General features: G+C 43.5%; 1 protein-coding gene across 1 annotated transcript in view; it reads left to right on the plus strand.

Moving 5' to 3' along the window:
- The window catches only part of Dstyk (dual serine/threonine and tyrosine protein kinase), a 57,038-nt gene that overhangs the window by 7,104 nt on the left and 30,333 nt on the right, over positions 1 to 19,601 (plus strand). The window contains exon 2 of the mRNA XM_070041700.1: positions 16,757 to 17,145. Coding sequence (XP_069897801.1) covers positions 16,757 to 17,145 — 389 coding nt within the window. The remainder of the gene's footprint in view (positions 1 to 16,756; positions 17,146 to 19,601) is intronic.

Here is a 19,601-nt window from a genome sequence, read left to right on the forward strand (position 1 = left end):
CCTGAGCCACTGGTGCCTCCCCCCCCCCCCCCCCCCCCCCCCCCCGGTCATGGGGCTTGAACTCTGGGCTTGGGCACTATCTCTCAGCTCTTCAGCTCAAGGCAAGCGCTCTACCGCTTGAACTACAGCTTCCAGTTTTCTAATGGTTTATTGGAGATAAGAGTCTCATGGACTTTCCTGCACGAGCTTTTCATTCTCCTGAGTAGCTGGGATTACAGGCGTGAGCCACTGGCGCCTGACTTTTTAAAAAATTACTATAGATTAATAGTCTCCTTTCCCAAAGTAAAATTATCTCTTGCTTTCTCACCTTTGTTTCCATGTGGATGCTGCATGCAGTGGTCAAAAGTAAGCACAACCATTGAACCAGCTTTGGGGTCCTACTGTACTGCATCTTACTTGACTTAGGCAAGTTTCTTCGCCTGTTCGTCCTGGGTTCTTTCTGTGCAGAATAGGAGTGATAAACATGCCACATACTGTGATTATATTTATATGAAGTGTCTCTAACAGGCACATTTCTAGAGATAGAAAGTAGATTAGTAATTGCCAGGGAATGTGGCATGTTCTGGTGGATCTCTTACCTGTGTAGGGGAAGGGCTAGTAAGGGACTAAGACTGACCTTGGGCTAGTAGAGATCAGTTTTTCTACACTTTTCTCCTATGAAAGAAATAGAATAATTATAATAGTAATTTTTTTTTGTGGGCCAGGGGGTTGAAAATGCTTTGGAACTATATAGCGGGAGTAGTTGTACAACTCTGTGAACATACAGAAAACCACAGAAGGCCAGTCATGGTGCTTAAGGCCTGTAATCCTAGTTACTTGGGAAACTGAAGCAGGAGGTTTGAAAGCTCAAAGTTAATCTGAGTAATACCTGGCACCCTGTCTCAAAAAGAAGGGGGAGGGCTGAGAAGGTGGCTCAGTGGTAGAGTGCTTGCCTTGCATGCATGAGGCCTTGGGTTCAATTCCTCAGCACCACATAAGCAGAAAAAACTGGAAGTGGTACTGTGGCTCAAGTACTAGAGCACTAGCCTTGAGCTGAAGAGCTGAGGGACAGCGCCCAGGCCAAGAGTTCAGGCCCCACAATACACACACACACACACACACACACACACACACACACACACACACACACACACACACACACACACACACACACACACACACACACACACACACACACACACACACACACACACACACACACACACACACACACACACACACACACACACGCGAAGAAGGGGGAGTGGACCACTGGTGGCTCACACTGTACTCAGGAGGCTGAGATCTGAGGATCATGGTTCAAAGCCAGCTTGGGCAGGAAAGTCCATGAAACTCTTCATATCCAATTAATCGCAGAAAACCTGGAAGTGTTGCTCTGGCTCAAGTGGTAGAGTACTATCCTTGAGCAAAAGGAGCTCAGGGACAGCATCCAGGCCCAGAGTTCAATCCCTATACCCACAAAAAAAAAAAAAAAAGAAAGAAAGAAGGAGGAGTTGGGAGTGTGTGGTAATTTAGTGGTAGAACACTTCCCTAGCTTGTGAGAGGCCCTCGGTTCAATCTATAGTACCACAAATGAACAAATAAACCGTAAGTCCCACTGAATTGTACATTTATAAAGGGTTTATTCTGGGCTCTCAAAACTGTAGTGCCGAGAGACTGAGGCAGAGGATCAAGGGCTTAAGTCAGCCTGGGCTATGTAGTGAGACCCTGTCTCAAATGTCAATAACACTAACAACAAACAAACAAGTGTTAATTATATCTCAAGAAGTAAAAAGGAGGGGGCTGGGAAGGTGGCTCAGTGGTAGAGTGCTTTCCTTGCATGCCTGAGGCCCTGGGTTCGATTCCTCAGCACCACATAAGCAAAAAGAAAAAAGCCGGAAGTGGTGCTGTGGCTCAAGTGGTAGAGTGCTAGCCTTGAGCTGAAGAGCTGAAGGACAGTGCCCAGGCTCAGAGTTCAGGCCCCACGACCGGACCCCCCCCCAAAAAAAAAAAAAGAAGTAAAAAGGAGTGATAATGCTACCTCACAAAAGTGTGCTATTTGTTGACAAAACCTCAGGAATATAGTTAGTGCTGTTTGTGTCAGGAGCAGGCCGTTGGACCAGGGTTTGGAGGAAGAATAAGCCAGCAAGAGGTAATATGGGACAGAACAATTTAGTTGGAGTCTGATTTAGGCCCAGGCCTCTGGGTTCTCAGTCCAGTTCTGCTTCTGCAGCTCCTCATTCTTCTTTGACCTAGCTATGGGAATACAATGTACACTCAGTGGCAGAGACTTTGGTAGTGAGTCATAGCTCAGACTCCATAGCTTGCCATGGCCCATCATTCACTTTACTAGGAGACTGTCTGGATCAGTGAACATAATGTGACATGGCCTACTTAGGCCCTTCTTGCCCTTTCCCCCTGCTGAGATTCAGGGTGTCAGGCCCCTTTTATTTGACCAGGGAGGAAATGGCTTCCCCAAACATAATAGCGTTCTATACTCTTTCCCTTTTTAGCCTGTCTTTCCCCTTCCTAATCTTCCTTTCCTGGGAAGATCTGTAACCCATGGCATAGGGCAGCCTGTTATTTTAAAATTCTGCTTGGTCCTAAAAGAAAAAAAAATCATTGCTTTTAAGTCTGTTATCAATCGCAGTTTATCATTACTTACTTCAATATATTTCAGTATAGCTTGTTCGGTATACATTCCTTCAGTCTTGGAAGTAGTTCTTATTTGCTTATTTTTATTTTTGTTTGTGCACTGGCCAAGAACTCTTGATCCTACTGCCTCAGCTTCTCAAATGCTGGAATTATAGACATGATCCACCTTGCTGAGCTTTCACCAGTTATTTTTCAGGTAGTATTAGAGTTTGAACTTAGAGTTTGCACTTGCAAGGCAAGTCCTCTTACCATTAGCTTTACACCTCAGCCCTCTTTGCTTTAGTAGTTTTTCAGATAGAGCTTGCACTTCTCACTGGTTCACGTAGGACAGTGATTCTCCTTCCTGTGTCTTCTGCATAGCTGAAATTACGACACCATACCTGGCTTGTTGTTCTTTGAGATAAAGTCTTGCAGACTCCCCACTACCTCCTCCAGTCACAGATTTCAGGTACGATCATTGCTTCTGGTCTTGCATGTAGTTTATAAGAAAGCAAGCATTGAAATGTGGTGGTTGTGTGTGTGTGTGTGTGTGTGTGTGTGTGTGTGTGTGTGTGTGTGTGTGTGTGTGTGTGTGTGTGTGTGTGTGTGTGTGTGTGTGTGTGTGTGTGTGTGTGTTTGGGTTTGGTTGATTGTGGGGATTGAACTCAGGGCCTGGCACTGTCCCTAAGCTTTTTCTGCTGAAGGCTTGAACTTTACCACTTTGAGCCACAGCTCAAAGCCACACCAGCCACTTCTGGTTTTCTGGTGGTTAGTTGGAGGTAAGAGTCTCATGGACTTTCCTGTCCAGTCTGGCTTCAAACTGTGATCCTCAGATCTCAGCCTTCTGAATAGCTAGGATTACAGGTGTGAGCCACTGGTGCCATCCATTAAATTTGTCTTGCTATATCTACTTTCTCTTTCCTGTTTTTCTCGGCTTATTGAGTGTGTTGATCCTTGGGCTTAAACTCAGGACCTAGGTGCTGTCCTTGTGCTTTTTTTTAGCTCAAGGCTAGTGCTTCTATCACTTGAGTTAAAGCTCTCACTTCTGGCTCTGTGTGTGTGTGTGTGTGTGTGTGTGTGTGTGTTCTGGCTGTGTGTGTGTTCTGGCTATGTGTGTGTTCTGGGTGTGTGTGTTCTGTGTGTGTGTGTGTGTGTGTGTGTGTGTTGTCCAGGGTCATGAACTTAGGGCCCGGGTGCTGCCCCTGAGCTTTCTTTTACTCTCTGCTAGTGCTCTACCACTACTTGTAGCTTTTTGATGTTTAATTGGAGAAAAGAATCTTTTCTTCCCAGGCTAGCTTTGAACCTCCATCTTCAGATCTCAGCCTTGTAGGTGACTGGGATTATAGGCATGAGCCCCTGGCACTTGGCATCTGTCTTGTTTTCTGTTTCACTAGATTGCTAGAACAAAAAAGGAATCTTCCTGTGATAACTGCACTTCAAAAACAATCATTTGAGATGAGTGCAGTGGCTTAGAACTATAATCTGAGCTACTATAGCCTTAGATCAGGAGGATGTCATTTTAAGGCCAGTCTGGTGAAAAAATATCGCATCTCAACCAGTGAAAAAAAACTGTTATCCCAGTTATGCAGGAAATATAAAGAGGAGGATCAAGGCTGACCTATGCAAAAAGCAAGATCCTATTTGAAAAGCAATAAAAGCAAAAAAAATGCTGGAGGCATAGCTTAAGTAGTAGAGTGCCTGTCTAGCAAGCATAAGGCCCTGAGTTAAAAATCTAGAATTGCACTATGTGCCAGTGGCTCAGACCTGTAATCCTTGCTACTCAGGCTGAGATCTGATGATCGCAGTTCCTGTGAGACTCTTACCTCCAATTAACTACTCAACAAATGGAAGTGGAGCTATGGCTCAAAGTGGTAGAACACTAGCAAAAGAGCTCAGGAACAGTGCCCAGGCCCTGCATTCAATCCCTGTGACAAACAACAACAAAGTCCACAATTGGCTCCTCAAAAAAAAAATTCTAATCATTTGATGCTGAGGATGTATCTCAGTGTCAGATTTTTTTTTTTTTTTGTTGGTCGTGGGGCTTGAACTCTGGGCCTGGGCGCTGTCCCTCAGCTCTTCAGCTCAAGGCGAGCGCTCTACCACTTGAGCTACAGCACCACTTCTGGTTTTCTGGTGGTTTATTGGAGATAGGAGTCTCACGGTCTTTCCTGCCCGGGCTGGCTTTGAACTGCGATTCTCAGATCTCAGCCTCCTGAGTAGCTAGGATTACAGGCGTGAGCCACCAGCGCCCGGCAGTGTCAGATTATTTAAATCAGCACATGTAATGCTTTAGGTTCAGTCTCCAATACTGAAAAAAAAAATGATACTGTGAAAATAAAACCTCAAGTAATGTGCAATTGAAGTAAACAGAAAGGACAATTTCACATTAGGCCTGTTACTTAATTCCTATAAGCTCTATAAAAGCAGGTCATACTTTTATTTGCTTTTTTTTGGTCTTTATCCTAGTGACTAAAGACTGTTATTACTCATCATTATATCCCTGGTACCACTGTACTTCATATGTAGGGGTAAATTAATGTATTAAATTATTTCCATGTCTCGAGGGGTGAGTCTGATCAAAGTCCATTGTATGTATCTACGGGTATGTTAAAATGAAACACCCTTGTACAACTAATTGGTACTAATAAAAAGTAGAAGAAAGACGCAGAAAGGTATTTTCAAGTCTGGTAGATACTGGAGTGATCTTTTGAAAGATGTTCTGAAGTTAAACACAATTTAATTTCTACTCCTGAAGGGCATTTTCCCCTATAGAGGGTATGGAGTTTTGTAGAATCACTCACATTTTGCTGTTTGGAGCCTTTTAGAGAGAAAAAAGAATAGTGATACCCATTTGATAGATGATCAATTGGGCTGGAGTTTTTGTTTGTTTTTAATGTTATTTTTTATTGTTTTTATAAAGGTGATACACAGAGGGGTTACAGTTATGTAATAGTTGTTTTTTGAGATAGAGTTTTACTCTGTTGCCCTGGCTGGCTTCGAACCTCCATACCCATCTCTCAGCCTCCTGAGAGGGTAGGAATAGAGGTGTGAGCCTCTTTCAGAGCTGCTCTATTTCCATGTCCTTCTTATTACAGAAGAGCCAGTAGCTAGAGTGTGAGGGATATGGGTGGATGCGGTTTCTTTTCCTAACAGTTGTAAGACCTAAGGTGACTTTGCCCCTTCGGGTAGGAAAGTAGTCAGCATCCAGTATCATGGCTTCTGCTTCCTGCATGGCTTTGGTGTCAGCCCTAACAAGAACAGAGGGTGAATCCATGTGGAAGATGCGGGTTTTCCTTCCTGTTTCCCAGAAACCTGACTGGAGCCCTTTTAAGGACTTCTTTTCTCTGATTCAATTCTTTGCCAGATGAAGAGTGTTGTGATCTTGGGATCCTAGAACTAGATACCTGACAACATCAGTGTCTGTGGGTGAGATATGAACCCCTTCCTTCCTTTCACCTGCAAATCAGGGTCTCTGAGAAAGTCCTATAGGCATAATGTTCCTTTAAAGTCTAAACCAAAGCTGAAGGGAAGTTGGTCAAAGCATAGGACCATGGTCCCCTGTGGGGACTGGGTTAAAGTGCCCATCACACGCAGTCTGTTTTCCTGTCATCTTTATTAGGCAGTAAGAATGATTTAGGTGTATTCCCCAGTGGTGTACCATGTGGCTGTGGGAACCTTTTGGCCACTACTTTCTTTGTGTAGTGCTTCCGTTCCCAGGGGTGCTGTTCTGTGGGCAGGACTATGGGAAAGAGGAGTTGAGGTTGTTTTGCCTTTCACTTGAATAGCTAAATGATGTATCAGAACTGTCCCAAAGAATGATGTCTTGTTATGAAAGCTTTTGATTTTTTTTTTTTTTTTGGTTGGTCATGGGGCTTGAACTCTGGGCCTGAGTGTTGTCCCTCAGCTTTTTAGCTGAAGGCTAGTGCTCTACCACTTGAGCCACAGTGCCACTTCCAGCTTTTTTTGCTTATGTGGTACTGAGGAATCAAACCCAGGGCCTCATGCTGTGAGACAAGCACTCTACCACTGAGCCACCTTCCCAGCCCAAGCTTTTGATTTTTTTAAACTCACATTTCTTTTCTAAAAACTGCTTTTATTTTATTTTTTAAATTTGGATGTGAAGTGTCTAAATTTAGCTTCATCAGATTGAGAGTTGTAGTGCCTTTTTTATCCTTTCTAGTCCAGATAATGGGAGAGAAATTCCCAGCTCTCTCTCTTCTCCATTCCCCTTCCCTCCCCTTTTCTCTCTTTCTTTGAACTGCAATGCTCAGATCTCAGCCTCCTGAGTAACTAGGATTACAGGCATAAGCCACTAGCACCCAGCCCAGCTGGCACCAAAAATTTAAAAAATAAGTTAAAAAAGTTTAAACGTACATAAATGCTTCCAGAACAAAATACAGAGCTGTCTTACCTGCTTTTTGCAGATCTCCCAGTTGTTAATGTTTTAATGTGTTTGATCCATAACCAGCTTCTTGCCCTACATCTATTATGTTGTGTCTCTTTCAGAACTATTTAAGAGCAAATTACAGACAGGTTGTTTTATCTAAAGAGTCTAGTGCACAGTTCTTGCAAACAAAAATAATCTTTCACATATAGTGTACACCTCCAAGTTAGGACATGAGCATGGCCTCTATGCTGCTCCTCAGTCCTGAGAGCCCAGGCAAGTTTGCTAAGTGCTCTAAAGTGACTCTTTGCTCCAGTGCTATCCAGGAGCACATGTTGCCTTTCACCGTCGTGCCTCTTCAGACTCCCTTAATACGGAACAGTTAGTTCCTTGGCCTTGACATTTTTGTCTTTGATAAGCTCAAAGAGTAGGTGAGGAGTTCCATTTTATAGGATAACCCTAAACCTGGATCCTCATGACTACTCAGGTCATGATCCCTTAACAGGGAGAACCAGGATGCATGCTGCCTCAGCAAGCGCAGGCTCCTCTCTCCCCCGTGTTAGGTTTGATCTCGAGTCAGGTGGGTGTCTTCTAGATTTCTCCCCCTCAAGCTCACCATTTCCCGCTTTGTACTTGATTAGTCTGGTGGGAGGTATCCTGACGTTTCACTGATGCCCTGTTCCTCAAAATATGGCCTTCTGGACAATGCCTTCCCACTTCAGAGGTACTTTTTATATTCATCATTCTTTTTATACTTATTTAGTTAATTTCTGCCATGAAGTAGGGATTTTCCTTTTCCCTTGTTAATTCATTTATATCAGCATGGGCTGAGTTTTCCACTGGATTTTAACTCACTGTTGTTCTATCTATCTGTCTGTTCGTCTGTTCGTCTGTCTGTCTGTCTGTCTGTCTGTCTGTCTACCTACCTACCTACCTACCTACCTACCTACCTACCTACCTACCTACCTACCTACCTATCTGACTAAGTTACTTTGCAGGTCCTGAGGTTTGAACTCAAAGCCTGGTCCTTGAGTTTCTTTCTTTGTTTTTGCTTAAGTCTTTGCTCTATCACCGAGCCACAGCTTCACTGGTGACTTTTGATGGTTCATTGGAAATAAGAGTCTCACAGACTTTCTAGCCCTGGCTTCAAACCATAATCCTCAGATCTCAGCCTCTGAGTAGTCAGGATTATAGGCATGGGCCATCAGTGTCTGGCTTGTTTTTTTATTTTTATGCATAAAAAATGCATCCCTACCTTTGAATCACTCTTTTTTTTTTTTTTTTTGCCGGTCATGGAGCTTGAACTCTGGGCTTGGGCGCTGTCCTTGCGCTGTTCAGCTCAAGGTGAGTGCTCGATAGCTTGAGCCACAGCGCCACTTCCAGTTTTCTAGTGGTTTATTGGAGATAAGAGTTTCATGGTCTTTCCTGCCCGGGCTGGCTTTGAACAGTGATCCTCAGATCTCAGCCTCCTGAGTAGCTAGGATTACAGGCGCCACTGGCGCCGGGCTCTTTGAATCACTCTTAATAGTGGTAAGCTGCTAGTATTCTTCCTTCCAGATGACAGAATTTTAGTCTTCTTTAAAGCATAGGTTTGGCTTGCTTCAAGGAACCACTTCCATCTCTGTCCCATAAACCGCAGTCACCAGCTGCCAGCTGTGTTTCCCTTCCCTCTGGAGCATGCCCAGCCTCAGGAGCAGTTTCACCCAGAAGGGAACTTGTCAGCAGGATGCTGAGTGCCTTCTCATCATTTCACTAGGATTCCAGGGGAAGGAAGCCTCTGGGGAGGATGTCTCTCTCTCTTTCTAGGTACCAGTATAGCCTACTTTTATTCTTATTTTTTGGCAGTACTGGGGATTGAAAATCCTCAGGTCCTCATGCTTGCGAAGTAGATGCTCTGTCATTTCTGCTGCTCCACTATGCTTTTTGCATTGACTCTTTTCAAATTAGGGTCTTACTTTATACCCAGAAGGCTATTGCTCTTCTTCTGTAGCTGTATGATAAAAAAATGTTCTTGTCTAGTATTTGTTCCTCAGCTCCTTGGATTTTTTTTTTTTTGGTTGTTGTTGCTCATGGGGCTTGAACTCTGGGCCTGGGCGCTCTTTAGCTCAAGGCAAGCTACCATTTGAGCCACAGTGTCACTTCTGGTTTTCTGGTGGTTAATTGGAGATCAGAGTCTCACAGACTTTCCTGCCTGGGCTGGCTTTGAATCTCAATTCTGAGATCTCAGCCTCCTGAGTAGCTAGGATTACAGGTGTGAGCCACCAGTGCTCCCAGGATTTTTGCAGCTCAATATTTTGAAGCTTGTAGTAGAGTGATACAGTGGGAAGACAATATGAAACTTTTCCTTTCCTTTCCTTTCCCTCCCCTCTCTCCCTCCTTCCCCCCCCACCCCCTTGTTTGTTTTGTCATGAACTCAGGGCCTGAGTGATGTCTTTTAGCGCTTTCTGCCAAGGCTAGCACTCACTCTACCATTTTGAACTACATCTCCACTTCCAATTTTTGTGGTTAATTGTACATAAGAGTCTATGGACTTTCCTGTCCAGGCTGGCTTCAGACATTGATCCACAGATATCAGTCTCCTAAATAGCTAGGATTATATATGTGAACCACTAGTGCCCAGCTTATAAAGTAATTTTTTTTTTTTTTGGTTGGTTGTGGGGCTTGAATTCTTGGCCTGGGCTTTGTCCCTGCGCTCTTTAACTCAAGGTGAGCACTCTACCCCTTGAGCCACTGTGCCACTTCTGTTTTTTTTTTTTCTTCTTCTGGTGTTTAATTATAGTTAAAGAGTCTCATGGACTTTCCTGCCCCAGCTGGCTTTGAACCATGATTCTCAGATCTCAGCCACCTGAGTAGCTAGGATTACAAGTGTTAGTCACCAGCACCTGGCTACAAAGTAATTTGTATTTTGTATTAATTATATGTGCCAAAAGTGAAGCAAAGAATAAATCCTACATTAAGAAAGGAATGTTAAAAAAAAAAAAGAAACATAGGTCCCATGGTTTCCCTTATTTGCAATATCTAGTATATGTATGAGTCAAGCAGAAAAGGTCAGATAATGTGATGTTAGGAAAATGAACCCTTAGATATGTATTTAAATGTTTTTTATTTCATGCATTTGTTTCTAATGCATAGATAAGATTATTTCTTTGTTGCCTTATATGTCCTTCCCCCACAGTATAACCCCTGCTTTCACTATATTTGATGTCGGTATAATTTGTGGAGGAGATGGGGAAAAACAAGTCGTTTAATGATACAGGTGGACCCGTTGCAACAATGAGAAGTACAAGTTGTCATGTCAAAAACGAACTTTACAACTTTGGTGGTGGTGGGGGGAGTAGAATTGGGTGAGGGGGTGGGGGGAGGCTGGGAAGGGATGTGATGGGTAAACAAAGGAGGAGGCTGCAATGCTTGATAAGAACTCATTATCTTGCCCATGTAATTGTAATCCCTCTGTACAGTATGTTCACAAAAAATAAAAATAAAAAAATTATAATAAAAAAAAAAAAGGAAAGGAATGTTAAAGCAGGCACTGGTGACTCACACCTGTAATCCTAGCTACTCAGAAGGCTGAGATCTGAGGATCACTGTTCAAAAGCCAGACCAGGCAGGAAGGTGGTGAGACTCTTATCTCCCTAAACTATTCAGAAAAAGCTGGACGTGGCACTGTGGCTCAAGTGATAGAGTGCTAGCCTTGAGCACAAAGTGGCTCAGGGACAGCATCTAGGTCCTGAATTCAAGCCCCATGTCTGACAAAAAAAAAAAAGAAAAAGAAAAAGAAAAAAAATCCCATTACTTCATTTGACACAAATGTGTAATTATGTTACTGGTGGCTTTAATTATAAATCATTTTATATTTCATTGGCTTTTAGAAAGCACCTAGGTAGATGGGTTCCTTTATTCATCATAAAAGTCAAAATCTATTCTTATAACAAAAGACAAGTTAGCAAGAGTACATATTATAAATGTATTTAAGCTTTACATGCATGTAACTAATTCAGAGTACTCAGCAGGTCAAAGCACCATACTTTAGGTTGTTTTCTGAACCCCCAACAAGTTCCAATAATACACTAAAGCAAAGGTGCAGAGTTCCACTTTATTATTACTTCATACAGTGCCTTCCCTCCCTTGCTCAGAGTCTGCTTTAAATTGGGGTCCTACAATAACTAGATTTTGTGTTTGGCCCAAGATTGGGAAGCAGTTTGGCATGAAGCATGTCTGTTGCCCTTACCTACCACTAACCTGAGACCTAGAACAACCTACCTGTTTTCCACCTTTCATGTGCTTAGGTGTTTTAGGCTTCTATGTCCTCATTTTTTTTTTTTTTTGGTCGGCCGTGGGGCTTGAACTCTGGGCTTGGGCACTGTCCCTCAGCTCTTCAGCTCAAGCGAGCGCTCTACCACTTGAGCTACAGCACCACTTCCGGTTTTTCTGGTGGTTATTGGAGATAGGAGTCTCACGGTCTCCTGCCCGGGCTGGCTTTGAACTGCGATCCTCAGATCTCAGCCTCCTGAGTAGCTAGGATTACAGGCGTGAGCCACCAGCGCCCGGCCTCTTTTTTTTTTTTTTTTTTAATTATTGTTTCTTGTAAAGGTAGTGTACAGAAGGGTTACCATTATAAGTCAAATAAAGAGTACGTTTATTTATTTATTTACTTATTTATTTATTTTTTGGGTCCGGTTGTGGGGCCTGAACTCTGGGCCTGGGTGCTGTCCCTCAGCTCTTCAGCTCAAGACTAGCACTCTACCACTTGAGTCACAATACCACTTCTGGCTTTTTTCTTTTTGCTTATGTGGTGCTGAGGAATCAAACCCAGGGCCTTGAACATGCAAGGCAAGTGCTCTACCCTTAAGCCACCTTCCCAGCCCCTACATTTTTTTTTTTTTTAAGCAATGTCACCTCTTCCCTTGCTCTCCTGGCTTCCCCCCTGTAAAATACACTGTCTCCACCCACAAGTTGTATAGTTCATTTTCAACATAGTAACTATCACTGCTGCATTTGCTCACCCTTTGTCAGCACCATTTCTGTCCTTCCCTTTACCTTCCAAAGACAGATAAATGAACAAATAAGACAAACAGAATGAAAACAAAACCAGCAACAAAGGAAAAAAAAAAGCCTCTTGTTTCTACTTCCTGGAGTTCATTTCCATAAATACTATTTTGTACCATCACATGCATAGGGCTACGTGATCCTTTCCTAAGACTATCCTCTTTTGGTCTTATTTTGTGTGAGTGCCTAGAGTGTATCCTGTTTGTTTTTTCTTTTCCTGGTCGTGGGTCCTGAACTCTGGGCCTGAGTGCTGTCCCTCAGCTCTTCAGCTCAAGGCTAACACTCTACCACTTGAGCCACAGCTCCACTTCAGGCTTTTTCTGCTTATGTGGTGCTGAGGAACTGAACCCAGGGCCTCATGCAGGCAAGGCAAGCTCTCTACCACCGAGCCACCTTCCCAGCTCTCCGTGTCCTGTTTTTTGTTTTTTTTTTTGGGTCCAGTCGTGGGGCCTGAACTCTGGGCCTGGGTGCTGTCCCTCAGCTCTTCAGCTCAAGGCTAGCACTCTACCACCTGAGCCACAGCGCCACTTCCGACTTTTTTCTTATGTGGTGCTGAGGAATCGAACCCAGGGCCTTGAGCATGCAAGGCAAGTGCTCTACCACTGAACCACCTTCCCAGCTCCCGTGTCCTGGGTTTTAACTGAGAAATTCTTGTCCCGTTGGATCTGTAAGCTTTAAATGTGATAAGGCAAATAAAGTGATTAGTACTCAACAGGGACTCAATAAATGTTATCTAGAACACATAAAGTGGCTTGCTTCTTTAATTCTTCTTTTCTTCCCCCTAACTTAAAACCTTTGCTTAAAAGTAACTTCAGCCTTGGGGCTGGGAAGGTGGCTCAGTGGTAGAGTGCTTGCGTCACATGCATGAGGCCCTGGGAAAACAAAAAACAACAAAAAAAGTAACTTCAGTCAAGAAAAGCCTTGGTTTACACTGAAGACAATTTGATTTGAATTTTCCTGCAGCCAGGGCTGGCAGGGTTAATGCATGCCAGCTGAGAAGCCATGCTGTTTACCTTCTGGCAGCCCATATGCAGATGCCCTTGTATTAATTACATAAGAAACCCCGATTAACTTAGAAGTCCTTTAACTGTTAGAGAGGCAGCTGTTGTAGCTGTGAAACAGGTTTCCTTCCTCCCTCCTACTGTCAGTCCACAGCTTTTAATTTCTTCTTTAGAGACCTGCTAAGGCTGCACTGTAGGTCCTCTGAGCCCCTGGCTAGTTCACTCAACTTTTTGATCTGTAGTTACAGAAGTCCTGAGGGAGCTTGCATAATTAAATTCACATATAATTTAAAATAAAAACAACCAACCTCCCTTCGCTCCCACATCCTTACTCTTTCAACAATTAAAACATCATATCCAGTATTTTAGAACTGGAAAAGACGTTAAAGACAATCAAATCTAACACCTTGAGTTTACAGATGAGCAATTTCCAGGCTTAAATGGCGAGTGGACTGCCAAGGTCACAGAGCTAGTCAGTGGTGAAGCCTGGGGTCAGAAATGTGCCCTCAGTTTAGTGCTGTTCCCTCACCTGCTACACTTCGTATCCTGGAGCTGTGTGCCCAGAGAAGGAAGGACTCCAGCTGTCTGCTTTCAGCTTCATTTTTCTCATGTCCTTGTTCAAATCTTACAGACATGTTAGAGGTCAGTGAGGAAGGTAAAGATTCTTGGGAGAAGCAAAGGCTGTGGACAGTGATGTCTCCATGAAGCCCTTTCTTGAGGATAGTAAGTTGCACATGGAACCCTTGCAGAGAGCATGCAAGGCTCAATTGAGTCCCCTTTGCATTGCACTAGTCCTTGGTTGCTTTGACAGTAGCAGGTTTATTTGTAGTGGCTGTTTTTGCAGGAGAGATGGAAACCGGAGAGGTGATAATTTGGGTCTGATGAATAATGTGGTGTGCCTGTGGTAGTTTTGCCAATGCAGCATGTTTTATTAGCCTTTCTGTCATGGACACTGTCTCAGAGGTGTTGAGGCCTTTCTGTCTAGCCTCTAAAAGTGGTTCAGTTGGTTTTCTTCTCTATTATCCACCCTCCTAGTAGTAGCAGTCACAAAGCTCATGTAGGTTGGTTAGTTTTGTCTAAATTTTGAAACAAGGGCTGGGAAGGTGGCTCAGTGGTAGAGCGCTTGCCTTGCATGCTTAAGGCCCTGGGTTCGATTCCTCAGCATCACATAAGCAAAAAGAAAAAAGCCGGAAGTGGAGCTGTGGCTCAAGTGGTAGAGTGCTAGCCTTGAGCTGAAGAGCTGAGGGACAGCGCTCAGGCTCAGAGTTCAGGCCCCACAACCGGACCCCCAAAAAAATTTTTGAAACAGCTTTTGTTACAAGAATTTATTTAAAGGTTCATTGATACTTAGATTGTTAATTCTTAGGTGAGAATCTGGGAGACTTGAGAAAAGAGTAAATGGAGAAATGGTAGGCGAGAGAGAAGTCAGTATCTGGGCTTCTCACAGGTTAGGCTGAGACTGTGGTGGCTAAATTCTGCAGTTCTTCTTTTGTTTGTTGCTACTGTATATGTTGAGATAAAAGTCATGTTTAGGAGTGATCATTCTCCTGAGACTATTCATCATGATACTATACATTTCAAAATATTTAATGGGTTTCCTTGTTGCTTTCTGTAGACAACTCCCAATAAATGGATTCTTAGCGGAATGAACTTTAAGCACTTACATATATCAATCTCTGTGTTGGATGTTGAAGATAGGATGATGGTTGTGATTATTATAAACAGATAATTAGAACAAATTGATAAGTGAACAAGATACAAAGGGACTCAGGACTTACTACTGCCCAAGTGCTTATGCAAACACTGTTCCTTCTTGGTTTTGGTTATAGGTCAAAGATGAAACCAGTAGTCTAATCTTACTCTTATGCTTATTAAATATCTTACACAGAATTAGGCACTCAGTGAATACTCTTTGTTTTTTCAAAAGAGTCAACTTCTTTCCCATAGGAGAAGTTTCTTCTTTTCAGTGTCTGGTGTTGCTGCTGATGTACTTGTTCAGGCATTCAGAGACAGACATGAAAGGAGAGGCACAAAATGTAGAAAGAGCCTGGATGAATACAGACAGATCTCTTTAATTTTTTTTTTTTTTTTTTTGGAAGTGGAGGAGGTTTGAGGATTTGAAGTAGAAGCAGGATAGGTACATTCTGAACCATCTTTTAATGAATCAGGCCTCTTGCTGCTTCAATTACACAAACAAAATAAGCAGCCTGAAAATAATTCAGTGTGGCTTATGGGCTAAATGACTAAAATGAATAGTATTTCACTTAGTAATACCACCCAGACTTCAGTTATAATGTGTGTAGTTTGGCTCAAAGGTTGGCCTTTCTGAATCTTAGTTGTAGGGGACCTTGATGCTGAAGAAGTAGGAGAGTGAGAGTTCAGATTCTGATAGTTTCAGTAAAATAAATTGTGATTCTCCCCTCCCCCAAACTGGTACTACTAGAATCTGGGCAAGGAGGTTAACCAGTTAGATTAGTGGTGGTTATCTTCAAAGGGGGACATTTTTGAGATAAATCACATTTCTTCCTAGAATTGTTTTATCCTAGTGGGGAGTTCTTCTCTTGTCTTAAGCAGTGTCTTTTTACCCATAAACAGAAGTATGACTTGATTGGCAAGTGTGGCATCGGTGAGCTGGCAGCTTGGGCACTGTCTCAGCCATCAGAGGTATGAACTGAATGTACTATAGCTGTCAGTCTTGAAAAAGTTTTCAGTGGTGGATGCTGGTGGCTCATGCCTGTAATCCTAGCTACTCAGGAGGCTGAGATGAGGATCACAGTTGAAAGTCAGCTCTGACAATAAAGTCCATGAGACTCTTATCTCTAATTAGCCACCAGAAAACTGGAAGTGGTGCTATGGCTCTTCAGCCTTGAGCTGAAGAGCTCAGGGACAGTGCCCAGGCCCAGAGTTCAAGCCCCATGTCTGACCAAAAAAAAAAAAAGTAAAAAAAAATATTTTCAACGTGTGTGTGTGTCTGTGTCTGTGTCTGTGCACGTGTGCACACACATGCCCATGTGCAGATCAGCTCATACATTTAGGTGAACATGTGAGAAGCATAATAGGATAAAATTGCATATGGCAGGGAAGTTTGAGGTGAGAAGGAAGGTTTTAATTTTCACACATTCAACTATAGTTTCTCCTTGGACTCATGTTCCAGTGATTGACATTTTAATGATTACATTTGTACGGAATTCTTATAAACTCCTGAGGCTGTCCCTCTTCAGAATGAAAAAGGGAGGAACAGGTTACTGCCATCTTCTAATAGAAATAATAGCTTGTTTTCTGGGGATGTGCTGAGGAAGGAAACTCTTTGATATTTGAAGAACCTTTTTTGACTCGGATATTTCCTTTTTTTTTTGTGGGTCATGGGGTTTGAACTCTGGGCCTGGGTGCTGTCCCTCAGCTCTTCAGCTCAAGGCTAGCGCTCTACCTCTTGAGCCACAGTGCCACTTCTGGTTTTCTGGGTGGTTTATTCGAGGTAAGAATCTCAGGGACTTTCCTGCCTAGGCTGCCTTTGAACTGTAATCCTCAGATCTCAGCCTCCTGAGTAGCTAGGATTACAGGCAGGAGCCACTGGTGCCTGGCTTTGGGATATTACCTTTAACTTAGAATTCCTGGAAATTTTTCCTTTAGGACCCTGATGTCCTAATGGAGTCTCTCTGTTCCTTCTCACTCTTCTCTCTACTTCTTTCTCCTCCACTCTCTCCTCTACCAGGCCAGCTGAGCTGCATTTCCTTCCCAGCTAAGGAAGAGAAGTACCTCCAGAAGATGGTGGACTGCCTCCCCTGCATCTTGATCCTCGGCCAGGACTGTAAAGTCAAGTGCCAGCTGTTGAACCTGCTGTTGGGGGTGCAGGTGCTTCCCACCAGCAGGTTGGGCAGCGAAGAGAGCTGTAAGCTTCGGCGCCTCCACTTCACCTATGGGACTCAGACCCGTGTCAGCTTGGCTCTCCCCGGACAGTATGAACTAGTGCACACACTGGCTGCTCACCAGGGCAACTGGGAGACCATCCCTGAGGAGGACTTGGAAGTTCAAGAGGACAGTGAGGATGCTGCTCATGTTTTAGCTGAACTGGAGGTGACAATGCACCATGCCCTCTTACAGGTACCCATCTCATGTACCAATTGTACATTTTTGTACCAGCTTGGCATTTATTTTGACTTTTTGAAAGAGTGACTTGATGCTGTACACTCTGGGCCCTGAGCAACAGCTTGCAGAGTCAGAAGAAATATTTCAGAAAGTTGAAAACAGACCAGGTTGAGGCAATGCCCATCACTGCCTCCAATCACTATTGTTGTATGGTCCTGGGTAATGTGATGTCTCCTAGCATGAAAGGAAAGGATTATGTGATAATTGCATCTTGACAGAGTCCTTACCATCAAAGTTAGAAAGCCTTTTTTTTTTTTTCTTCCTGGTGGTACTAGGAATTTTTTTTGGGTCGGTTGTGGGGCTTGAACTCTGGGCTTGGGCGCTGTCCCTCAGCTCTTCAGCTCAAGGCGAGCACTCTACTGCTTGAGCCACAGTGCCACTTCTGGTTTTCTAGTGGTTTATTGGAGATAAGAGTTTCACAGTCTTTCCTGCCCGAGCTGGCTTTGAACCGCGATCCTCAGATCTCAGCCTCCTGAGTAGCTAGGATTACAGGCGTGAGCCACCAGCGCCCCGACTGATACTGGGAATTTGAACACCTGCCTTGCTCTTGCTAGGCAGGTGTTCTGCCACTTAAGCCACACCCCGCTAGCCCGTTTTGCTTCTTTATTTTTTTGTTGGTCATGGAGCTTGAACTTAGTGTCTGGGCAGTGTCCCTGAGCTCTTTTTGCTCAAGGCTAGTACTCTACCATTTTGAGCCATATCAGTTTTCTGGTAGTTAATTGGAGATAAGAGTCTCATGGACTTTTCTGCCCAGGCTGGTTTCAAACCTTGATCCTCAGATCTAAGCCTCCTGAGTAGCTAGGATTACATGTATGAGCCACTGGCACCTGGCTGCTTCATTTATTTTTAAAAATAGAGTCTTGCATTTTTTGCCCAGGGCCAGCCTTGGACTCCGATCCATCTATGTTTGCTCTCAGATAGCTGGAAGCACAGGTACATACCATCATGCTAGGCTTATTAGTTGAGCTGGGGATCTAGCTGACTTTTACCTGGGCTGGCCTTGAAACCTCAGTCTTCCTGATCTCCCCCTTCTGAGCAACTGAGAATAAGGACAAACACCATCTCCCCCAGTTCCCTTGTTTCATTCTTAGTAGTAAGTTGTTACTGGAATTTATCTAGCCATCCCTAAGAGACAGTAGGATGATGAGTAGTTAACATTCTTAATAGAAATGAGACCACATGAAAATTTTTGTTGGTTTTTCCTGAGATCTAGCCATTAATTTACCAAATGGAACAGTTTATTTCTTCGGCTTTATAAGGAGCCCACATCTGGCTCAATGTAAGAAGACATAGCAGTTTTGTCATTTGAAGACTATTTAGGCTTCTCTTTTCACATAAACTACCAAAGAGAGCAACCTGCTGTGGTATTTCCTAAGAGATCATAGTTTTTCTCCCGTGTTCCTGCCTCCACTTAGGAAGGACTATTCTCTTCTGGGCTTCTGTTGCTACTGGGTTGCTAGGACTAGGCCGTCTGACTTGACTGAGCGTGGATTGGCAAAGGATGTGCCTGTCAGCAATCAGGAGTGGGTAGGAATAAAAGATGGTGATCATGCTTGGAATGAAGAATTCCCTTAGGTGGCTATACCAGAGAGGTCTGGCTGGTTTGGCAGGACTCAGGAGTGGTTTCTTTTGCCTTATAAACTCTTCATCTATCCCTCTTGAATCCTTTGGTGGTAGCTGCGGTTTGTGATGCTCTTTAATTGGAAATTGGTTTCTCGTTTCCTTCTACAGTCCATGTTGTTTTTTCTTTATATGTTGGAGAGAACTGTAACAAGTCCTTATTTTCTCTTAAAGTTTTAGTGATAGGTTTCTTCTAGTGTTCAGACTGAGAACTTGACACTTCTCAGATCCAGGAAAATGTGTAAATTCCTCGATAACTCTGATAATAGCTCTGGTAGTAACTCTTCTCTATTCTCATTATTTATTTATTTATTTTTGTTGGTTGTGGGTCTTGAACTCTGGGCCTGGGTGTGGTCCCTCAGCTCTTCAGTTCAAGGAGAGCGCTCTACCACTTGAGCCACAATGCCACTTTTGGTTTTGTGGTGGTTAACCGGAGATAAGAGTCTCACAGACTTTCTTGCCCGGGCTGGCTTTGAACCATGATCCTCAGATCTCAGCCTCCTGAGTAGCTAGGAATACAAGTGTAAGCCATGGGCACCCAGCCTTGTTTGTTTATTTTTGAGGCAGGGTTTCCTGCAGAGCCCAGGGAACTTGTAATCTTTCTGCTTATGCCTCCCAAGTGCTGAGACTACAGTTGTGAGTCACTATACCCACCTTAAGTAATCCTTATGTACTAAGGTCTTTGCATCTGACCATAAGCTTCTTCATAATTTGTCACTATTTGATCCATATGCAATCTCTGTAGAATATTGCCTTGGTGCAGTTCTTTCAAGGTTCCAATTGCTTAGCTT

This window comes from Dipodomys merriami, unplaced genomic scaffold (assembly GCF_024711535.1).
Source record: "Dipodomys merriami isolate MVZ:Mamm:240054 unplaced genomic scaffold, mDipMer1.0.p SCAF_31, whole genome shotgun sequence".
Classification (NCBI taxonomy): domain Eukaryota; kingdom Metazoa; phylum Chordata; class Mammalia; order Rodentia; family Heteromyidae; genus Dipodomys; species Dipodomys merriami.